Source organism: Rhagoletis pomonella, unplaced genomic scaffold, assembly GCF_013731165.1.
Source record: "Rhagoletis pomonella isolate Grant_MI unplaced genomic scaffold, Rhpom_1.0 Rhpom_scaffold_00001, whole genome shotgun sequence".
Classification (NCBI taxonomy): domain Eukaryota; kingdom Metazoa; phylum Arthropoda; class Insecta; order Diptera; family Tephritidae; genus Rhagoletis; species Rhagoletis pomonella.
Genome location: NW_023458555.1, coordinates 100,403,033 through 100,424,428, shown reverse-complemented (window position 1 = coordinate 100,424,428; position 21,396 = coordinate 100,403,033). Strand labels below are relative to the sequence as shown.

The window sequence follows — 21,396 nt, the reverse complement described above, 5'->3', positions numbered from 1 at the left end:
CACACGATCTCATCAACAGGTATGATGCTACTAGTAGATGCTGATGCATAGCCTGACAATTGACATCTCGTAGGACATCGCCATGTTAAAAATACCAGTCGCTAACATTGAAAAAGGATAGAACGTGAACTAGCAGTGAACGTGACACCATATAGAAAAGGCGCGGTGCTCCTGACATATGCAGAGGATATCAACACCTCGGCCTGAAATCCTGGGATGTCTGCGCAGTTTGCTATTTGGATAAAACTGAGAATGAGGACTGAGAATGATCATTTCCAACCAGGGTTCGTATTTGCACACACATGCTCTGCTCACACACACGCCTGAAACACATTCAACTTGTACTCACTGCTCATACACATGTGCGTGCATAAGTGGAAAACAAACTCTGCTCACAGAAAAGTGTGTGCTGTTTGTTATTAAGCACATGCACATGTGTGTGAGCCGATTTTTGTACAAATTTCAGCCCATGCACATGCACATAATATATTTTTAAAAGAATTTGTTTATTAAACGTTATTTTTTGAAAGACAATTCAATAACAAGTGAGGTGTTGTTTGTTTTTTATATGACAGAAAACATATTAAAAAATTATTTTAAGATTTGAGATAGAAATCGAAGTGTATAAGTTTCTCTACGCAAAGCACACACATGTGCGTGTGCTTTATATTAATAACAAGTAAGAGCAGCGCTGTCTTCGGCTATGCCGAAGGCTTCATACCTTTCATGAACATCTGCAAATTTTATTTTGACAGATTACTGCTTTTGAATACATCTGCATACATCGATAGAGGAGTTACATACTTATATAAAAAATCGCATCTAAACAATCAGAGGTATGGAAGATATACTTTATATGACACCAATCTAAGTGATTTTCACCGCTATGTGATCGGTATGTAAACCGGTAACACAATTTATCGGGTTTAGTTTCGTACATAAAGGAGATATATGGCAAAAACTGGTATCTTAACAATCAGTGCTATAGGAGATAAAGCTTATACAGCATAGATTTTGACGATTTTCTCAGTAGACTTTGTATTATTATTTATAAAATATCTTACGAAATTTATCGGTTTTAGCTGTTCAAATAAAGGAGTTTTACAGTAAAATCCCATATCTGAACAATCAGATGTATGGAAGATATATGTTGTAGTCATCCGATCCTTGTTATTTTCACTGTAAGAATTCTGTTGATAATGAGTGAAAATGGTGCGAAATTTCATGTTCCTAGCTGCATAAATGGAGGAGTTATGATAAAAGACCTCATATCTGAACAATCAGTTGTATGGGGCCTGCAGGTTATAGTGACCCGATCTTTGTTATTTTCGCTGTAAGTCTTCTGTTGATAATGAGTGAAAACAGCGCGAAATTTTATGGTCCTAGCTACATAAATGGATGAATTATAACGAAAAATCTCATATCTGAACAATCAGTTGTATGGGAGCTATAGGTTATAGTTACCCGATATTTTTAATTTTCACTGTAAGTTTTCTGTTGATAATTATTGAAAACAGTGCGGAATTTCATGTTCCTAGCTATATAAATGGAGGAGTTATAACGGAAAATTTTATATCTGAACAATCAGTTGTATGGGGGCTATAGGTTATAGTGACCCGATCTTTGTAATTTTCACTGTAAGTATTCTGTTGATAATGGGTGCAAGTATTGCAAAATTTCATGTTCGTAGCTGCATAAATGGAGAAGTTATAATGAAAAATCTCATATGTGAACAATCAGTTGTATGGGAGCTATATGTTATAGTGGTCCGATTCTTCCGGTTCCGACAAATGATTAATACATTATAAAAATACACCCACCTACCAAATTTGATCCGGATGTCTCGAAAACTGAGAGACTAGATTGCATACAAACAGACAGACAGACGGACAGACGGACATGGCTAAATCAACTCAGCTCGACGTTCTGATCATATAAGTATACATTTTCATGGGTCTATCTCTTTTTGTTCTGGTACTTACAAACATCGGACCAAAGTTATAATACCATTTCATGCTCATGAAAGGTATAAAAATAAAGTACACACATGTGCCCGTGCTTTTTACCAAACAGCACACACATGTGATGTGAGCAAGTTTTTAATTTTTTATATGCACAGCACACGTGTGTGAGCGTAAAATGGTAGGATGTGCTGCGCATGTGTGTGCAAATACGAACCCTGTTTTCAACTTTTTGGACCATTTATAAAAGCGTGGTATATTAAAAAGTTTTATTTTTATATTTTATTTATTTATATTATAGATTTGCCATATTTTTGCAATATTTGCATAATTCAGCCTAAAAAAATTTAACCATTAGAACCGAACTGAATCGCGGTTCAGGGATACGCACGAACCGGTTCTTGTACCGGTATAGGCGGTTCGAACCACTGGACCGAACCTCACCGATTTCTGGGGTGGTTTGCAGTCCTGGTAAATACATTTATATTTATTATTATCACTAAATTATTAAAAGTCAAAAGCAGATCATAGTAAAATACGTATGTATATCAAAATAAAGTTTATTACTCGTATTTTATGAAAAATATAAATTTCTTTAGCAATAATTTTGTAATTTTTTCCAAAAAAGGTCATTTTAAGAAAAAATTACGACTAATTTTTTTTTGTAAGAGGGTAGGGTCCCTAAAAGTTGACAATTTTTCCACATGGAGCAAATTTGTATTTTTATTCTTTTCCGTCATATTTAAGATTGTGTTGTCTGTGAATAAATATAAACAAATTCATAAAACTCTTTTTATTTATAAAAAATAGTTTGTCTGGGTAAAATTAGTTTATTGTCGGTTTACCGGTTAACAAATTGATTTTGTTTTCATTCACCTATCTTTTATGGATTGTTGTTGAAAAAGTGTATCCAAATTGTAGTCTTTGCTTTTATTTAAATTTTAACATTCAATGAGTTGCCATTAACAGGTCTATTCTGCACGTTACCGAAGATTTTGTAACCGGGAAATTTGATTACCAAAAAATGGTACCAGTTCTTGTCACCTCGATTCTAGGTGCGTTGGTATTGCAGTTAAAATATTCTGCAATTCAGCTATGGAGAATTGTGGAAATTCTGGCATTGCATATTTCACGGAGCAATACTTTGTTACCAGCTTATGAGTTGGTAACAAAATTTACCGGTTACAAGAGCACAAATTTGACAGGAACTTTATTTACCGGTTAAAAACTTTTATTACCGGTAAATAAAGTTCCTGTAAATGTTTAAGCCCTTTTCGCATTCTGTGTACTCTTATAACCAGTAAACTTTCCAGAAATCTTCGTAGCTGAATTGCTGAATACTTTAACTGCACAACGAAGGTACCTAGAATCTTGGTGACAAGAACTGGTAACATTTTTTGGTAATAAAATTTTCCGGTTGCAAAATCTTCGGTAACGTGCAAAATAGACTTGAAAAATATATTTTCTTCTCCACCATTGTTCGATTTAATTTTTCTTGATTTTAAGTTTTTTTTAATACTACTCACCTAGTATACGTAGTTTGATTAAACCCCAGAAGCATTCGGAGCCCATTGATGGTATTTGGGAGTCGGTAATGCGCAGCACTTCAAGGTGTCTAAATTTTTGTAAGAAGTTGCCAATTGTAATGGTGTTTCCTGGGCCTTTTATGATAATAACACGCACATCACTATCAATTTGTCCCACTGGCATAGCGCTGAGACCACCTGCAAAATAAGGAAATACCTTTATTAGAGCGATTCCAGCGTCACGTGTTGGACATTTGTACAGATAAAATTTTCGTTCTAGTTTTTAAATAGGGCCAATGTATATAAATTGTTACGATTTGTATATTTGGAGCTTTTCGGCCGTTTATTTTAAAGCAAAAACGTTGGTTTTTCTTTTCTGCCTCCTACGCGTTTCGACACATTATTGTGTCTTCCTCAGGGAGTCTTAACATATAATAACATAAAATCACATTAATTATTTTATGGACATCACATTTTTAAATTAACACTTAACATTTAAATACATCAATACTTTATCCCAGCTGTTCGTCTATTACTCGCTATTATCGCTGCGCGGGATAAAGTATTGATGTATTTAAATGTTAAGTGTTAATTTAAAAATGTGATGCCCATAAAATAATTAATGTGATTTTATGTTATTATATGTTAAGACTCCCTGAGGATGGTGCCTTTTATATAGAAGAAAATGCTTAGCACCGTCAGCCAAAATTATTAAAATGGACGCGTTCTCCTGGCGTCTTGATATTTTCACTTTTACCTACTTAAATTTAATGGACTAAAAAACTGCATACCTAAAAATTCTGAACAAAAAGTTTAAAATTTTTGGGTGTAATTGTTAAAGTTTGCTGAATTTTTATAATTTTTGTAAGAAGTTTGAAATGTGGATTTATGTGGTTCTGATTGGGTAATGTGCTAGACTTATATAAAAATAAAACTATAAACATTAGATTAACAAAGTAAAGAATCATAACTGGTCAAAATGTAACTTAATTTAATCAGCTGACCACAAAGGTATATAGATAATGGACGAGTCCGCGCATCCCCCCTCCGCCCCTGCGTATACCTCAACAAACAAAAGCTTACCAGCCCTGTAAACCTACCCCTGACAACTGTCCCACACATAGCTGTCACGGGTGGGACATGCTTCTTTGTTGAATTATTCTTATCTAACTACGTGGAAACGACAATGCAATTGTGGTAAATATTTGCAATGAATTTCTAAAATTATGTAACAAACACGAAACACAACCTCAACTTCTGTAATTAAATATAACAACTTTTAGCTTTTTTGTCAAGAGTGAGACAATACCAATTCTGCTTAATAATATCTCAAATATAGATAAAGCAGTGACACAATCTTATTAAAAGCAGATGAGTTCTACCATATATTTTTCTTACCAAACACTTGAATTATGAATCCCAAATTATTTGACAGTGCATTCAACACAACCTACTTTGAACTCAATCAAAAAATTTACTTAGAACGTACTTTCAAAACGTAAAAAAAGTAATAAAAGTGCATTTAAAGCTTTATTTTATTGGTTGGTTTAAAATTTTTACAAATGTCTTATCCACACATTTGTTAGTTTTATAAAGAAAATAATTTTTGCACTGAGGTACACTTTCCCAGATGCCAGATGCGCTGATTTAATCAGTACATGTGCCTGATTTTTTTTCTATTGTACTGATTTTTAAGAGCCCGAAATCAGTACGCAAAATCTACTGATTTTTTGAGTTTGTACTGATTTTTACATTTAATACTTCTGTAAATTGGTGTAATTGACATTTACTTGAGGTTTACATGTTCAAAACAATGGTTTTGACAACTCATACGTGTGAGCAGATTGAAAGCGTTAATTAAATTTAAACCATTATTAAAAAGGTGTCAGCTTGCAATTGTTTCATTTCCTAGGAATTCGCAAAATAAGAAAATGTTTGGATTCAACCCAACCCAACTTCACGATTTACAGGTTTTACAGGATTTACAGGAAAAGCTTGTTTCGCCATTAATAAATCTTATGAAAGGTGTTAATCATATATTAAGTACACTCAGAAGATGACAATAAGAGATCATATTTTGATTATAATTAAGCATCCACTGAGAAATCGGCTGTCAGTATTTCAAACTTAAGACGATTACTGCTACGGTGCAATGTAAGTTCTAAAAATTTGGAAAAGGTGCAAACTACCGACGCTTGGATATGATATATGTAGCTTATATTTGAGTTTTGATGTTCGACCACCTATAATTTTACTTGCACATACACATTTAACACTATTAAATTTCATTCGTACTCGAAAATTCGTTTAGCGATAATTCGGTAGTATACATTTTAGTCAACATTTTAATGTGAATGTTGTATTTAATAAGCACACCAACTAAATATGTTTTCAATTTGTAGCTTAAAATATGCAAACAGATTCTGACTCGAGCTCGTCTTCTACTGAAACTGAATTAGCTAAAATTTTATTTTTATTTTTTCAATTCCTATACATTTTCTAGAAAGTTTGAGACTTCAACTTACATGTCTTTTGTTATAGAATTAACTATATTTTTATACAAAAATTTAATTAAGTAAGGAAAGAAAAAATTTTCAAAACCTGTAAATACATTTTACTACTATTTTCCTGAGCACAGCTGTACATACATACGTAATACCATTGATTTGTTTTAAAGTAATGAATTTTTGTATTGATAATACTATACCGTCACTGGACACGAATAAAGGCGCGAGCTCAAAAGTTGACGGCGAAAAAAGACGCATAAAAAACTTTAGAGTCAAAAACTCTTAACACACTTCGCCGAAGTTTTTCATAAGCATCTTTTTTGGCAAATTTTTTTACGCGCCTTTTTTCGCCTTCAAAACGCTATCGCGCCTTTATTCGTGTGTAGTGACGATACGTATTTAAAAGTCTATTAGTTATTTTTTTTTTAATTAATGCGCTGTTATTTGGTTGCTATATTGTTAATAAAAAAAAATACGCTTAAAAATGAGCTGAGTTTTATGGCTTTGAACTGATTTTTGATCCCAACTGTACTGATTATGTCCCTATAATATCTGGCCACCCTACTCCCATTATTTAATACGTATTCCTATAAGAACATTTCTAAATTCAGAGTGATTTAAGAGAGGTTTGGTAATAAATTTAAGCTTATGCAGAATGATAGAAAATAAGATTGCGCCCTCAATGTTCCGCTATCTTTTTTGGTTTGAGTTTGACAGCCAGCTTCTTTGGTGTGACGTCATAAGCGCAACGATAATTTACCACAAAGAGCAACAAACTAACAATTAAGTGAAGAAGGTGAAAAAGGCGATGAGTAATTAATTTGACTGCCTGCAACTAGGAAAAGTCGAGCGCTGCTAATAAAAAAAAAACTAATTACAAGCTATTCATTGCAGGTGAAACTTTTCAGAGGAACTAAGCAGATCACAGAACTAAGCAGACAACAAAATAACAAGATTTTAAACTACTCCGGCTGGCAGCCACGACTTTCAAACAGAATGTTCTTTGAAATTTTCATTCCTAGAAAATAACAATGTATTTGCTATATCCAACTACTTAGAACCTCGCTATAAGCACACATTTTTTAAACCAGACACAGAAGAAAGGATTAAAAACGAGTTACAAAAACTAAAACCAAAAAACGTTAATGACGTTACAGGTTATCCAAATTTTGAAACAACCAAAAGAATGAGAATGAAGAATTCTGTCGAAAACAACGGTGTTTAAATAACGATCTTGGAGGATACATCCGACATTTGCAGCCCGGATGCACTTCTCAAAAAGGAATTATTGCACCGCAATAAAAATACAAATACAGTAAAACCCGCTAACCCCCCTCCCCCCCTTTTTTCCCCAAACCCGCTTAAGTAACCAACATTTTTGGGCACCGTGGGCCACTTGAAACTTGCACATTATTACACTAAAATTGAATGGGCTATAAACACTTCTGAGAAAGAAGTTTGAAATTTTTATCAAAATTTGATGCATTTTTTCAGTGTTTTACAAAATTTGAAGCTTAGGTTTAGGGCTGTTTGCAGCTCTCAAGAAAAATCCCAAGAAATATTTTTCGTTATTTCTGTTGGTTGCAAAAGTACCTTTCGTTTGCTAAAAATTTTCTTGAAGAAATAAATATCCTAACATTTTTTTCTTGAGAACACATAAGGAAGAATCGACAATATAGGACGACAAAAATGTTTACTTCATATGTATTTGACAGATTTCAATGAAATTTGGTATTTCGTCATCACTGATTTCGAATATTAAATTAAATTTCCAAAATTCACAATGGCGGATCCAATATGGCGGATGATTTCTTCAAAAATGTGTATATTGTTATTAAGCTTGGTATCCAGAGATTATCGTCGTCGCTGATTTCGAAATTCATATTCAATTTTCAAAAATCAAAGTGGCGCATCCAATATGGCGGACGATTTCTTCAAAAATGTATACATTTTTATGAAGCTTGGTATTTACTCCATATGTTTTTGGCAGATTTTAATGCAATTTGGTAATTAGGGATTTTCGTCATCACTGAATTCGAATATTAAATTAAGTTTCAAAAATTCAAAATGGCGGATCCAATATGGCGGACGATTTAAAAAAAAAATGTGTAGATTGTTATGAAGCTTGGTATCCAGAGCTTTTCGTTGTCACTTATTTCGAAATTGATATTATATTCTCAAAAATTCAAAATGGCGGATCAAATATGGCGTCCCGAACAATAGGCGTTTTACTTTCAACGCAGTGTCATTGCCATTATCAACATTTGAACCCATTTTGAATTTTGAAAATTTAATTTGAGGATCTCTGTAGTTTCATAACAAACTATTATTTAAAAAAAAAGTGGTCCGCCATATTGGATCCGAAGATTTGATATCAGTTTCGAAACCAGTGGCGACGAAAATCTCTGGATACCAAGCGTCATAACAATCTATACATTTTTTAAGATATTTTCCGCCATATTGTATACGCCATTTTGAATTTTAAAAATTTGATATCAATTTCGAAATCATTGAAAACGAAAACCCCTGGATACCAAATTTCATTGAAATCTGTCAAATACATATGGAGTAAAGATTTTTTTCCTCCTATATTCTGGATTCGTTCCAATAAACGACTTAAGAAAAAGATGCTCTATTTAATGAAGGGTCAAAAGGGGAGACGGGTTCGTGATATTTTTACATTGGCAATTTGTTGGATTTTCGAACTGTTGAAGAGAAATTGCTGTACTCGTTGGTACTTTTTTTATAACTCTAACTAATATAAAAATTTCAAAATTTTTTCAATAAAAAAGGCATTTTATAAAATAGGTATTATACTCATTTTACAACGACTATATTATTAACAAAAATCGCAAAATAAAGTACATACCTCATGCCTCATTTTCCATGTTGACAAAACTATTATTGTTATTAAGAATAAAATGACAAGCGAAACTATTTTATCATCGAATCAAACAAAAATTTATTTTATTCGACGGACGATAGAAAACCCAACTTTGCGCTTCTGCCAAAGCTGCTGCGTTGCGTTAAAAGTCAAAATTTGTGTGTTACATTGTGGACTGGTTTATAAGGAGTATTAGAAAGGTATATGTGATAAGATTTAAAGACTTTTGTTTTTCTATTTTTGTCGTCGTAATTAGTCACTTTGTTCTTATGTGGAGAGCTTCAAACTGATTTAAGAAATTTTGATAGGACATTTCTTTTCCATTTCTTGTGCGTTATTTTAAATGAATTTTTCGTGTTCCTTGATAGCTGTAAACATCCCTTTGTATGGTATTTGTTAGGGAATGAACTATGTTTTAATTAAAAAATCTTAAAAAGTAATAAATAAACATAAGTAGCAAACAACATAATTTTGAATTTGGTCCGAAATGATAGATACATATGTCCAACACGGTTTGTATGTACTTCGTTATAAATATGTATAATCAACTTTTTTAAAAAATTGAATTCTTGTAAAAATGACATAAGATTGCTTTATCGATTTTTTTTATAAAGTTTTTGTTTATGTGCTGAAATAATGCTACGATCTTGGTTTTAAACTACGTATACTTCATTAAATGTTCATGTTCGAGGATATATTTATGTAAGTTAACAAGAAGATGTACATAACTACATCAATAGTTATGTTCACTTAAGTACCCGTATCGAGGTACTTAACCGGGTTCTTTTAAGTACCCAGCCCGCCTAAGTACCTCGAAAAGGTGACATTTTTCTTGAGGTACTTAAACAGGTTTTACTGTATAACTGAAAGTCCTCTCATCTGGTGCAGCGTCAATCGTAAAGAATTTAAAATTTTGTCAAATTTCAAGTTTTTCAAGTTTGTCGCCTCGAGCGAGTAGTTATTTAGAGGCGCAGGTTATGATCTTTACGAATCCCGAAAATGCAGCAACATTACTTTTTATACCCGAGCGCACTTGTGCACAAGGGTATATTAACTTTGTTCGCAAAACGTTTGTTTGTAACAGCCAAAACGAATCGAGATAGATATGGGCATACATATGTGTACATAAATACTCAGAATGAAAAGAGAAATCGATTAAGCCATGTCTGTCTGTCCGTCCGTCCGTCTGATGTATCTCAACGAAATTTGGTATGTAAGCTGCCCCTTATCCAAGGTAGGTTGGTATTGAAAATAGGAAAAATCGGACTGTAACCTCGCCCACTTCCCTTATAACGGTATTTTCGAAAAATGATAAAACTACGATATTTCAGTAAATATTAGATGCAATTTGTTGAAAATTAGTACGTGAATTAGAATTGTCGTAAAAAATAATATAGTTATGAAATTTTTTGAAAATAGGCGTGACCCCGCCCACTTATGATGAAACGCTGTATCTCAGTAGCCGCTCCACCAATCCTTACCAAACTCGCTACGAGCCTTGGGTAGGGTCTAGCTAAGAAATCTGTTGAAAATCTTTGAGATTGGACAATAACGACGCCCACCTGTAGGGTGGCCAGATATTATAGGGACATAATCAGTAGAGTTGGGATCAAAAATCAGTCCAAAGCCATACAGATCAGCTAATTTTTAAGCGTATTTTTTATTATTAACAATATAACAACCAAATAACAGCGCATTAATTAAAAAAAAAAATAACTAATAGACTTTAAATACGTATAGTATTATCAATACAAAAATTCATTACTTTAAAACAAATCAATGGTATTACATATGTATGTACAGCTGTGCTCAGGAAAATAGTAGTAAAATGTATTGATAGGTTTTGAACATTTTTTCTTTCCTTACTTAATTTAAATTTTTTATAAAAATATAGTAAATTCTATAACAAAAGACATGTGAGTTGACGTCTGAAACTTTCTAAAAAATTTATAAGAATTAAGAAAAAAAAAATTATAGCCCATTCAGTTTCAGTAGAAGACGAGCTCGAGTCAGAATCTGTTTGCATATTTTAAGCTACAAATTTAAAACATATTTAGTTGGTGTGCTTATTAAATTCAACATTCACATTAAAATGTTGACTAAAATGTATACTACCGAATTATCGCTAAACGAATTTTCGAGTACGAATGAAATTTAATAGTGTGAAATGTGTATGTGCAAGTAAAATTACAGGTTGTCGAACATCAAAAATCAAAGTAAAGCTACATATATCATATCCAAAAGTCGGTAGTTTGCACCTTTTCCAAAGTTTTATAACTTACATTGCACCGTAGCAGTAGTCGTCTTAAGTTTGAAATACTGACAGCCGGTTTCTCAGTGGATGTTTAATTATAATCAAAAGATTATATCTTATTGTCATCTTCTCAGTGTACTTAATATATGATTAACTCACCACCACCTTTCATAAGATTTATTAATGGCGAAACCAGCTTTTCCTGTAAATCCTCTAAAACCTGCAAATCGTGAAGTTGGGTTGGGTTGAATCCAAGCATTTTGTTATTTTGCGAAATCCTAGGAAATGAAACAATTGCAAGCTGACACCTTTTTAATAATGGTTTAAATTTAATTAACGCTTTCAATCTGCTCACACGTATAAGTTGTCAAAAACCTTTGTTTTGAACATGTAAACCTCAAGTAAATGTCAATTACACCAATTTACAAAAGTATTAAATGCAAAAATCAGAACAAAATCAGTACAAACTCAAAAAATCAGTAGATTTTGCGTACTGATTTCGGGCTCTTAAAAATCTGTACAATAGCAAAAAATCAGCACATGTACTGATTAAATCAGCGCATCTGGCCACCCTACCCACCTGCCACCAGAAAAATAGAATATTATAAATTTTTGTATAATGGGCGTAGCGCCGCCCCCTTATAACCACAAATGTGTATCTCGGTAACCGATTTATCAATTTCTACCAAATTCGGTGCACTTAATAACCATTGTACGGAAAAGCATTTCGTTGAAAATTGTTCAAATCGGATCAAAATTACACCCGGAAATACGAAAACTCCGATATTTCAATAACTGAGGACGTTAATTTACTCCAAGTTAATAGCTACAACAATACAATAAATAAGACTGCTGTAGACAAACTGCCAGTCTCATCCACTTCTTTTTGCCAAGTTCACTATTCCCCACCCGAGGTAAGAAGGGAAGCTTACCAAAAATATCAAAGTTTTGTACAACGCACATAGAGGTATTTGGCCGTTTTAGGCGCCCAAAACTATTTTTATGAAAATTTTTAACTCAAAATGTTTAGAAAAGACGTGTTACGACATTTAAAATTGTAAATGTTTAAAATTATGTAAATAGTGGAAGAGGACGTCCAAATATTCCACGAAAACACCGAAACTAAGGTTTTTTAAAGTTTGACATAGATAAGACTCTGGTTCGATTTTATGAACACGCGAGGAGAAGGTTTATATCTGGGTAAGAGCATCAAAAGAGAGAGTTTCCACCGTTAAAAAAATTAAATACAATTAAGTTAAATGAACTACTGCAATATCGGTATCAAGCGAAATGATTTTGTAAATAAAACGTGGCAATCCTCATCGAAAATATTTCTGGATTAAAGTTCTCAAAAATATCTTTAATTTGATATTTGAATTAATGGTTTCTGTTAAATTTCGTAAAATCGAAAATAAGTGCCACCCTTAAACTAATAAGCGATAAGACTTACTTCAAAGCATTGTTTAAGAGCTTTCTTTTAGTACCCACGATTAGTAATATTGTGTCTCAATTTTTAAACAATAAATTATAAATTGGTGGCCATTCTGTTAAAAATATCTCTGAATTTTTAAAGTACTTTTCACTTGATACCCATAGGAGCACAGTTTTGTTCGTCTTGACTTTCCTATAACCTCCTTTACTTATTGAACACTCCCTGCAGCAAAATTTAGGGACAGTCTGGCAAAGCGCTAGTTCCACCCTACAAATTTCAGATATGTCTCTGAACTACTGAAAAAGGGATGCAGAGTTGGACGGTTGAAACTCATATGTTGCTAGTTGCGCTGTCATCAATATTACTCATCCTGGTCATGTGAAAGCTGACAAAAGATGCACAAATGTAATATACTATATTTTTTCGATTTTCTTAGACCCTAAAAGTAATAACAAACTGTTTTCGTTTATTTAATATGTAATTCTCTACATAGTTTATGGGGCAACTGCTCAAATATTTCCAAAAAAGTCGTTATTGGTACATTAATGTCATTTTTATACATATCTACGTACGTATGTATAAAATACGAATAAAATCATATAAACCGTGTTTTAAAACTTTATACAAAACAAAGTTAAATTTAACGATTTTTCGTCAAAATGTTTGACCTTTTAAGCAGATGTAAAAAAATTTGCAAAAGTGGTAAACAATCTCACTTTGAAATTGGAGTGCTATTCATATGAACGATAATGTACATACTTAAATGTATCACTAAGCCCCCGAAATGTGTAGTTATGCATTGATTTTTTTTTAATTTCCAATGTTCTTCATTTTCAATATTTTTCGTTTAGTTTTTATTTAAGTACTATGTCTCATACTCCATAAACCATTTAAATTCAAATTCCTAACTGTGCTGCAAACTTATAGAACTCTAAAAACTGTCTTCAAAATTTCAAATTTTTAATCAGATATTTTTTATAAATATTTCGAGTATTCTGTTTTGTAGCCCATACAATTTTAGTGTAGTAAAGTGTAATCTTGCATCTTAAACGAAAATATTTAAATAGGAGAATGCCTTCAAGGGAGTGCGTAAAAAGAGTTATAAAAAATCAGCGCGATTAATTATACTAAAATTTAATGGGCTATAGAACTGCATACTTATAAACTCTGATTTAAAATATTGAAGTTTTTATAACAGTTTCTAGAATTCTACTAAATTTCCAACACAGTTAGAAACGTGAATTTATTTGTTTATGTTATAATACTTATGAGCCATCCTTAAATAAAAAATTTACGAAAAATATTTAGCATGAAAACTATTGTGAATATTCAAAATTCTATATTTCTTATGAGATGCCGGAAAGTCTATGTATTACATTTCAATAAATTTAATGCAATTTAACGCTGAGTTATCACGAATAATCATTCAATATATCACCGTTTTTCTCATTTTTTGACAGGACTTAGATCAGATTTTTAATTATAGGTATCCCAGAAATACCCATTATACGTAACAAATATAAATTATTTTTAAGAATAACGGTTTTAGAAAATAAAGGAATAATTGACACTTTATGTTCCTAAATTTAAAGCACACTTTGCGTCAAAAAGTAAATTAGTTCAAAACAAATAGCTCTTGAAACATATAATGAAGTATTTTTATTTACAAAATTGTATGCGTGCTTATTTAAAGAAAAGGCTCCATACTATACTTATTAGAACCAGCTCAAAACTAACCACATTTTTTCTAGCCCGGAGGTGACCCTTTTTGAACTATCTAAGAACTGTTGTTATATGATGATAAGAGATATATTTGAAGAAACTTTAGTGTGTAAATATTTGCGAGTCACTACCCCAATACAGAAAATGAAGGTGGCGCCATTCGCGGACCGCTAACCCTCCCTTCGTCGATTTGACAGCATCCACCCATTCGCTGACGTCACACAACACTTTTGTTTACATTTAAAACGCGAGCATTTTTGAGTTTTGTACTTTTGTTTTTAGTTTGAAGACACCAAATTTGATTTAAAACAAGTAAGAAAGTCTAAGTTCGGGCGGAGCCGAACACTAAATACCCAGCGCACGTATTAAATATATGTTTTTCACCTTACTGAAAGCTACCGCTATATGGTAAGCCGGGGCGTATCAGGTTTGAGTAAATTAGAGTCCTTAGATTTCGAAATTTTGAAGTTTCAAGCAATTCTGAAATTTACCGTTATATGAAAAGCGGCCTCTATTTTAGTCCGATTTCAATAATTTTCAATGTTTTGCTTTTATGTGGCAAGCACAATAACCATACCGAGTTTGGTACAAATAGGTAGAACGGTTACCGAGATACATATATGTGATCATAAGTGGGCGGTACCACGCCCATTTTCCAAAATTTTATCACAAACGTATTTCTTGGTTGAGAGTTGTTGCAAGCATCAATTTTGAATAAATTAGCTTTAATATTTACTGATTTATCGAAGATTTTGTTTTTCTCTAAATTACCTTTATATGGGATGTGGGCGTGGTTATTGTCCGATTTTAAAAATTTTCGGCCATTTGGTATGTTGTGCGAAGGCCAACAATTGTGCGTTGTGAGTTTGGAAGAAATAGGTATAGCGGTTACCAAGTTATACACATGTAACCATAAGTGGACGTGGCTATGCCCATTTTCCGAAAATTTATGATATTCTTATTTTTCGTCTAAAACTTATTGTAAATATCAATTTTGAGTGAATAATCTCCGCTAGTTACTAAAATATCGCAGTTTTCGTATTTCTGAAAATTGCCGTTATTAGGGAAGTGGGCGTGGTTAAAGTCCGATTTCGCCCATTTTCAATACCAACCTACCTTGGATAAATATAAACCTACATACCAAATTTCGTTGAGATATCTCAATTTTTGCTCGAGTTATCGTGTACACGGACGGACGGAAAGACGGACAGACGGATGGACAGACAGACATGGCTTAATCGATTTCTCTTTTCATTCTGATCATTTATGTATACATTTGTCTATATCTATCTCGATTCGTTTTGGCTGTTACAAACAACCGTTATGTGAACAAAATTAATATACCCTTGTGCACAAGTGCGCTCGGGTATAAAAATAGAAGCAAAATTTACAGCAATCGTAAGTGCGGTAAGCAATAGTGACAGTCAAAAGCGACAACAAAATATGTGGCAGCACCTTCAATCATGCCAGAAGAAATCGACCGTCGTGCAAGAAACATTGACTTTTATTAATTTGAATCGGCAACCTTACAATAAAATTATGTATGCAAATAAGGTCCGCAAAATACACCAATAAAAATTTGTTGCTTTTTCAAATTCAAAACTTGGCAATACTGCCTTTTGTTCGATGCTTTTCCTTGTCGAGTTCGTCTTGCTCTCTCAGCTCGATTGGTGCAATCTTGTACTCATTCTTGAGTCACTACTAGGGATGTTAATTTTTCAGCTTTTTCCGATCCCGGGATTTTCGAGATGTCGTTATCACAGTCCCGGGCTTTGGATATTCATTACTTTTCAACAACCTAAATCGAAAAAAATGCTTCTATATTGTTTGAGAAGCTCTCCTACCATAAAATAAATAATAAATAAATGGGTTTGAAATCTACCTTTTTATTTAAAGTGGCGTTTTTATTTCTTCTCTCTGACGTCGGGATTTATTTTAAACGACTTTCTAATTGCAAATATATGATTAATTCCAAAAATTATTTAAAAAATTCAATGCAATGTAGAATAAAAATATGGGTACCAAATGCAAGACGAAATTTTTTTAGAATTTAAAGTAATTAAAATTTTTTGGATTCTTTTTTGAGCTAAAAAAAAAATAATGTTATAAAACTCGGGATTCTGAACATCGTTTGTTCTACGAATTTGCTCACAACTTAAAATTACCTGAATTAGGTAGAAAATACCTAGTTGGTTCCTATCGGAATCGTTGGGCTTCCGGACATAAAAATTAAAAACAAAAATCATTTTGAACCAAAAAGAAAAGGTTATATGTATTAAGAAAATTAATAAAATTTATAGGAAAATGAACATCAAAGTTTCTTTATTTGCAATTAGTTTTGATGAAACTCAGCGAAACAGTTTTTTTCAGTTGATAGACACAATTGTATCTCACATTTTTGGCATCGTACCTTTGTACGGGAAGTACATTTCGGATTCTTACATCGCGGCTTCCTTGATATATTCAAGTAAATGCTCAACACTATCCAAGCGAATGTCGCGCGTCGGTATTGGAGCAGACATGGGCGTTGACGCTTCGCAGCAACTTCAACTTCGAGATTACTTGGTAGACCTTTTCCCACTCGCATTTCGGCTCCAGATTTCGTCAAGCAATAGGCAACTTCAGAAACAAATTCATGCAATACTTTCTGTTTCTGTTTGATTAGTCACTGCGTGATGCCTCTTGTATAAAATCCAGGAATTGATCATGGCCATATCACACATGTGGTAGAACAAGCGGTTTGCCCACTTCCGTGACTTTATACGGATATGACGTCTGACATGAAAAAGGCAAAAAACTGAAACGGCGAACTCAATGCCGTTATTTCCGGTGTCAAAGCGTCATCTCCTCGAAATTTTACCCAATTCGAATACAATCGAAGACGTCCTTTTCTCCACAACGGTTTTTTGAAAAGACTACACTCTTTATCAATCGATATGCCTTCAAACATTGTCGCATATTCTCGCCATCGGGAATGATCCCCAACAATAACTGGCTCTTCTTCAACATCTGAAACAAACACATTTAATTAGAAACAAATAGGAGCTTTCGTGGGAGTGGCAATACTTTACCGTGATTTGTTTCAATATTTGAATTACCCATATCGACATTGCATTGTTCGGACCATCAGCAATTTCCAGCGATTCGTTTTCGCTATCCGAATCGCCTACTTGCTCGCTTTCTTCTGTATTTCTGCTGCGCAAAGCAGCCTCAAAGTCTACACTTCTATATCAATTCACAGTTGTTCAATATCGAACTCCGGGTGCCTGACGGTTCCGCAAATAACCAATAAAAAACTAGAAGCCATCTACTGAAATAAGGGGAAATTAATTTATTTTAAAACTTACAATGGCTTCTAAACACCAAATCGATCACGGGAATATTTTTTGCAGCCTCGATTTCCAGAAGCGTGCCACGATTTCACCAACGTGCTATTTCGCGGGGTTGATTCCACCAACTGAACATAAACTTGTCAAATGCATTTCTGTTCAAACAAAGACCAATGCAAATGGTGCGGCTAAGATCAATAAATAATCCTTAGATCGTAGCGGTAAATTTAAAAGTAACACGTTTAACGAACTTTCGATTTTAATTGGTTGGTTCCTGGCTGTCCCAATGGGATATTAAGGGTTAATTTGATACCCATACTTTTTGTGTAAGCACTCTTCTCTGAATTTTTATACCCGAGCGCACTTGTGCACAAGGTTATATTAATTTTGTTCACATAACGGTTGTTTGTAACAGCCAAAACGAATCGAGATAGATATAGACAAATGTATACATAAATGCTCAGAATGAATACAGAAATCGATTAAGCCATGTCTGTCTGTCCGTCCGTCTGTCCGTCTGTCCGTCCGTCCGTGTACACGATAACTCGAGCAAAACTTGAGATATCTCAACGAAATTTGGTATGTAGATTTCCGTTAATCCAAGGTAGGTTGGTATTGAAAATGGGCGAAATCGGACTGTAACCACGCCCACTTCCCATATAACGGTAATTTCCAGAAATACGAAAACTGCGATATTTTAGTAACTACTGAAGATAATTCACTCAAAATTGATATTTACAATAACTTTTAGACGAAAAATAAGAATATTATAAATTCTTGGAAAATGGGCATAGCCACGCCCACTTATGGTTACATGTGTATATCTTGGTACCCGCTGCACCAATTTCTTCCAAACGTGGCACAGTTGTTGGCCTTGATACAGCAAACTAAATGGCCGAAAATTTAAAAAATCGGACAATAACCACGCCCACATCCCATATAACGGTAATTTAGAGAAATACAAAATCTTCGATAAATCAGTAAATATTAATGCTAATTTATTCAAAATTGATGCTTGCAACAATTCTTTACCAAGAAATACGTTTATGATCAAATTTTGGAATATGGGCGTGGCACCGCAGTTTTAAGATCACATATATGTATATCGGTAACCGTTCTACCAATTTGTACTTAACTCGGTATTTTTATTGTGCTTGCCACATAAAAGCAAAACGTGGAAAATTATTGAAATCGGACTAAAATTACGGCCGCTTTTCATATAACGGTAAATTTCAGGAATGCTTGAAACTGCAATATTTCGAAATTTAAGGACGCTAACTTACTCAAAATTGATACACCCCGGCTTAACATCTAGCGGGAGCTTTCGGAAAGGTGAAAAAACATATATTTAATACTTGCGCCGGGTATTTAATGTTCGGCTACGCCCGAACTTAGACTTTCTTACTTGTTTAAATTAATTTTAAATTACTGACGTCAAAGTGAAAAACTAAAAATGCAAATTTACTATATTTGGTCCATGGTTTCGCGAATATATATAGATATTTGTGTTTAAAATTTACTATCGCGCGTGTTATACATATGTATAATGAGCTAGACATTTATAAAAAAATATTAATTATTAAAAAAAAATGAAATGTAGCCAATACTGGTCAAGAAAAGGAGTTTCTATTATTGCCTTCAGTGCAAATTCCAATCGCGAAAATCTCGGGATTATGTGCCAAGAATCCCGGAATTTTTGGGGCCTTAAAAAGGCCGGGATCCCGGGATTAACACTCCTTGTCACTACTCACAACGTTACAATGGGATTAATTTTTCATTTGAGCAGTTGGACAGGTTAAGCATCAATATGACAGGCACCCCAACCTTTAATTGCAGTTTGTGCGACGGCACCCCTGAAAACTCTTAAGAGTTTAAAAACTCTATAGGATATGTTGTTGCATCCTCATTTGCCATCACTGTATAAACAGACATGTATGTCTGGAGCAAAGAATCCGGACTCTCTATAACTGGATGTTAGTGGTGAGGTTCAATATTTCCACCTTTGCCCACAATGGCGAAGCCCTGATGCACGTACTTATCTCCCTGCAGCAGTGCCACGCTCGATGACAGGTAGCGCCTGCCGAAAATCTCCTGCGAACAATACGACTACCTCACCCATCCGAAAATGGCTGCCGCCTCGATCGGCTTCGATCTAGTGTCTCGACTGCATGCTTGTGTGACATCGTACATTTTCCCAAATTATTAATTTGCACTGTTGCAACATAGCCCCGCCACCATTGTTTTGCTAATGTTGCAAGTTGATGTATCCTGACTCGCAGGATTCAGTGGGAGTTTAAGCGCCGAGTGTGCAGCTCTTTCTCCGCTGAGCAAGGTCGCTGATATCCCTGAGGAGGCAACAGCTAGTGCATAATTTTTACCCTTAGCAAATAGCAAATTCAGCAGAAATGTCTTGCCAGTTCTCTCTGGTGCGTCCAAGAAAAAAGGGCCCATTCTCCGCCCTCCACGCGGTTCAACATTTTATGGGAAAGTTGTCTTTGCTCGCGAAATAGTTTCGGTTCTGTTTCGGTGACTTGAGCCGCAAGTTCGTGGTGTTTTAGCTCGACTCTCTGAATTACTCGTTTGACAGTTCTCCCGTTCGTTGCGGAGTGAGCGAGTCGAAATCTCACGTTCGTTTTTCCACCATTGAGAAAAGTTTGTCCTCAACTAGCCTCAGAGTTTCATGTGCTGTTTCTTGAATACTGTGGGCGCTGTCTTCAAAAAAAGAGGTTTGAACTTTTCATACAGTTGCAGGGGCTTGAAAGTCCACAAAGCTTACTAAAACCTCTCCGTTTGATACCTATATTTAAATATTTCGTTTAACTTCTCGATTAAAATGATTTTAAATTTCTAAACTGGTGGCAGCCCTCTTCAAAAATATTTTCGAAAGAAAGCTTTTTCAATCATCTGTCCTTTGATACCCATGTTAAAATATTTCGTTTAACTTGTTAAGTAAGTTGATTATGAATTTCTTAACGGGTGGCAACCCTTTTTAAAAATATTTTGAAATAAATTTGTCTGAAGCCTTTTTCATCTGGTGTCCATACTAAAATATATGATTTAAATAGTTAATTAAATTGACTTTAAGATTATGAAAAGGTGGCAACTCTCTTCAAAAATATTTTTCAAATAAATCGTTTTTAAACTGCTTTGACACCCATATTGTTGTAACAATTTATCTAACTTTGATAAATAGTAGGTTTTAACTTTTGAAAAAGTGGCAACCCACCCCCTTCAAAAAATATTGTATATGGTAATCAAGGTCATAGCCTATAAGTGTGCCAAATTTCATTGAAATACGTCCAGCCATTTTAGCGTGAAAGAGCTACAAACAAACACCTCACTAACAAACTTTCAAATTTATAAATTAGCATGATACAAAAAACAAGGTAGTTCCATTGTCACTTTTTCGTCACCATATTAACAACCTGACAACTAAGCAGATTGTGACATTTCGTGCTACCATACCCGATATCTAAAATCCTTCAAATTTTCTTATTAATTTTTTGTCGATTTAAAAATATTTTGTTCTTAAGCATAGTATTCTGTTCCTGTTTCACGTGAAAAAGCTGTCAAATTGTATATAAAATTTCTTTTTGTGAAATAAGTGTGAAATTCCACAACATTTCCTCAGCAAAGTAGTATGGATTCTGTTTACGCTGTGAAAAAGCTTGCAGCATGTTGGCAACATGAAGCTAGCAACACAATTTTCATGCCATTTTTAAATACACATTTTAAGGGCGGTATTATCACTTGCGAAGCGAATGAATTTGGCGATGCGAAC

The 21,396-nt window shown here is 33.8% G+C and overlaps 1 protein-coding gene across 1 annotated transcript in view; it reads right to left on the bottom strand.

Moving 5' to 3' along the window:
* Positions 1-3,479: 3,479 nt before the first annotated feature.
* The window catches only part of LOC118734846, an 89,972-nt gene continuing 72,055 nt past the window's right edge, over positions 3,480-21,396 (bottom strand). Inside the window, exon 4 of the mRNA XM_036464521.1 lies at positions 3,480-3,685. Within this exon, the coding sequence (XP_036320414.1) occupies positions 3,480-3,685 (206 nt within the window). The remainder of the gene's footprint in view (positions 3,686-21,396) is intronic.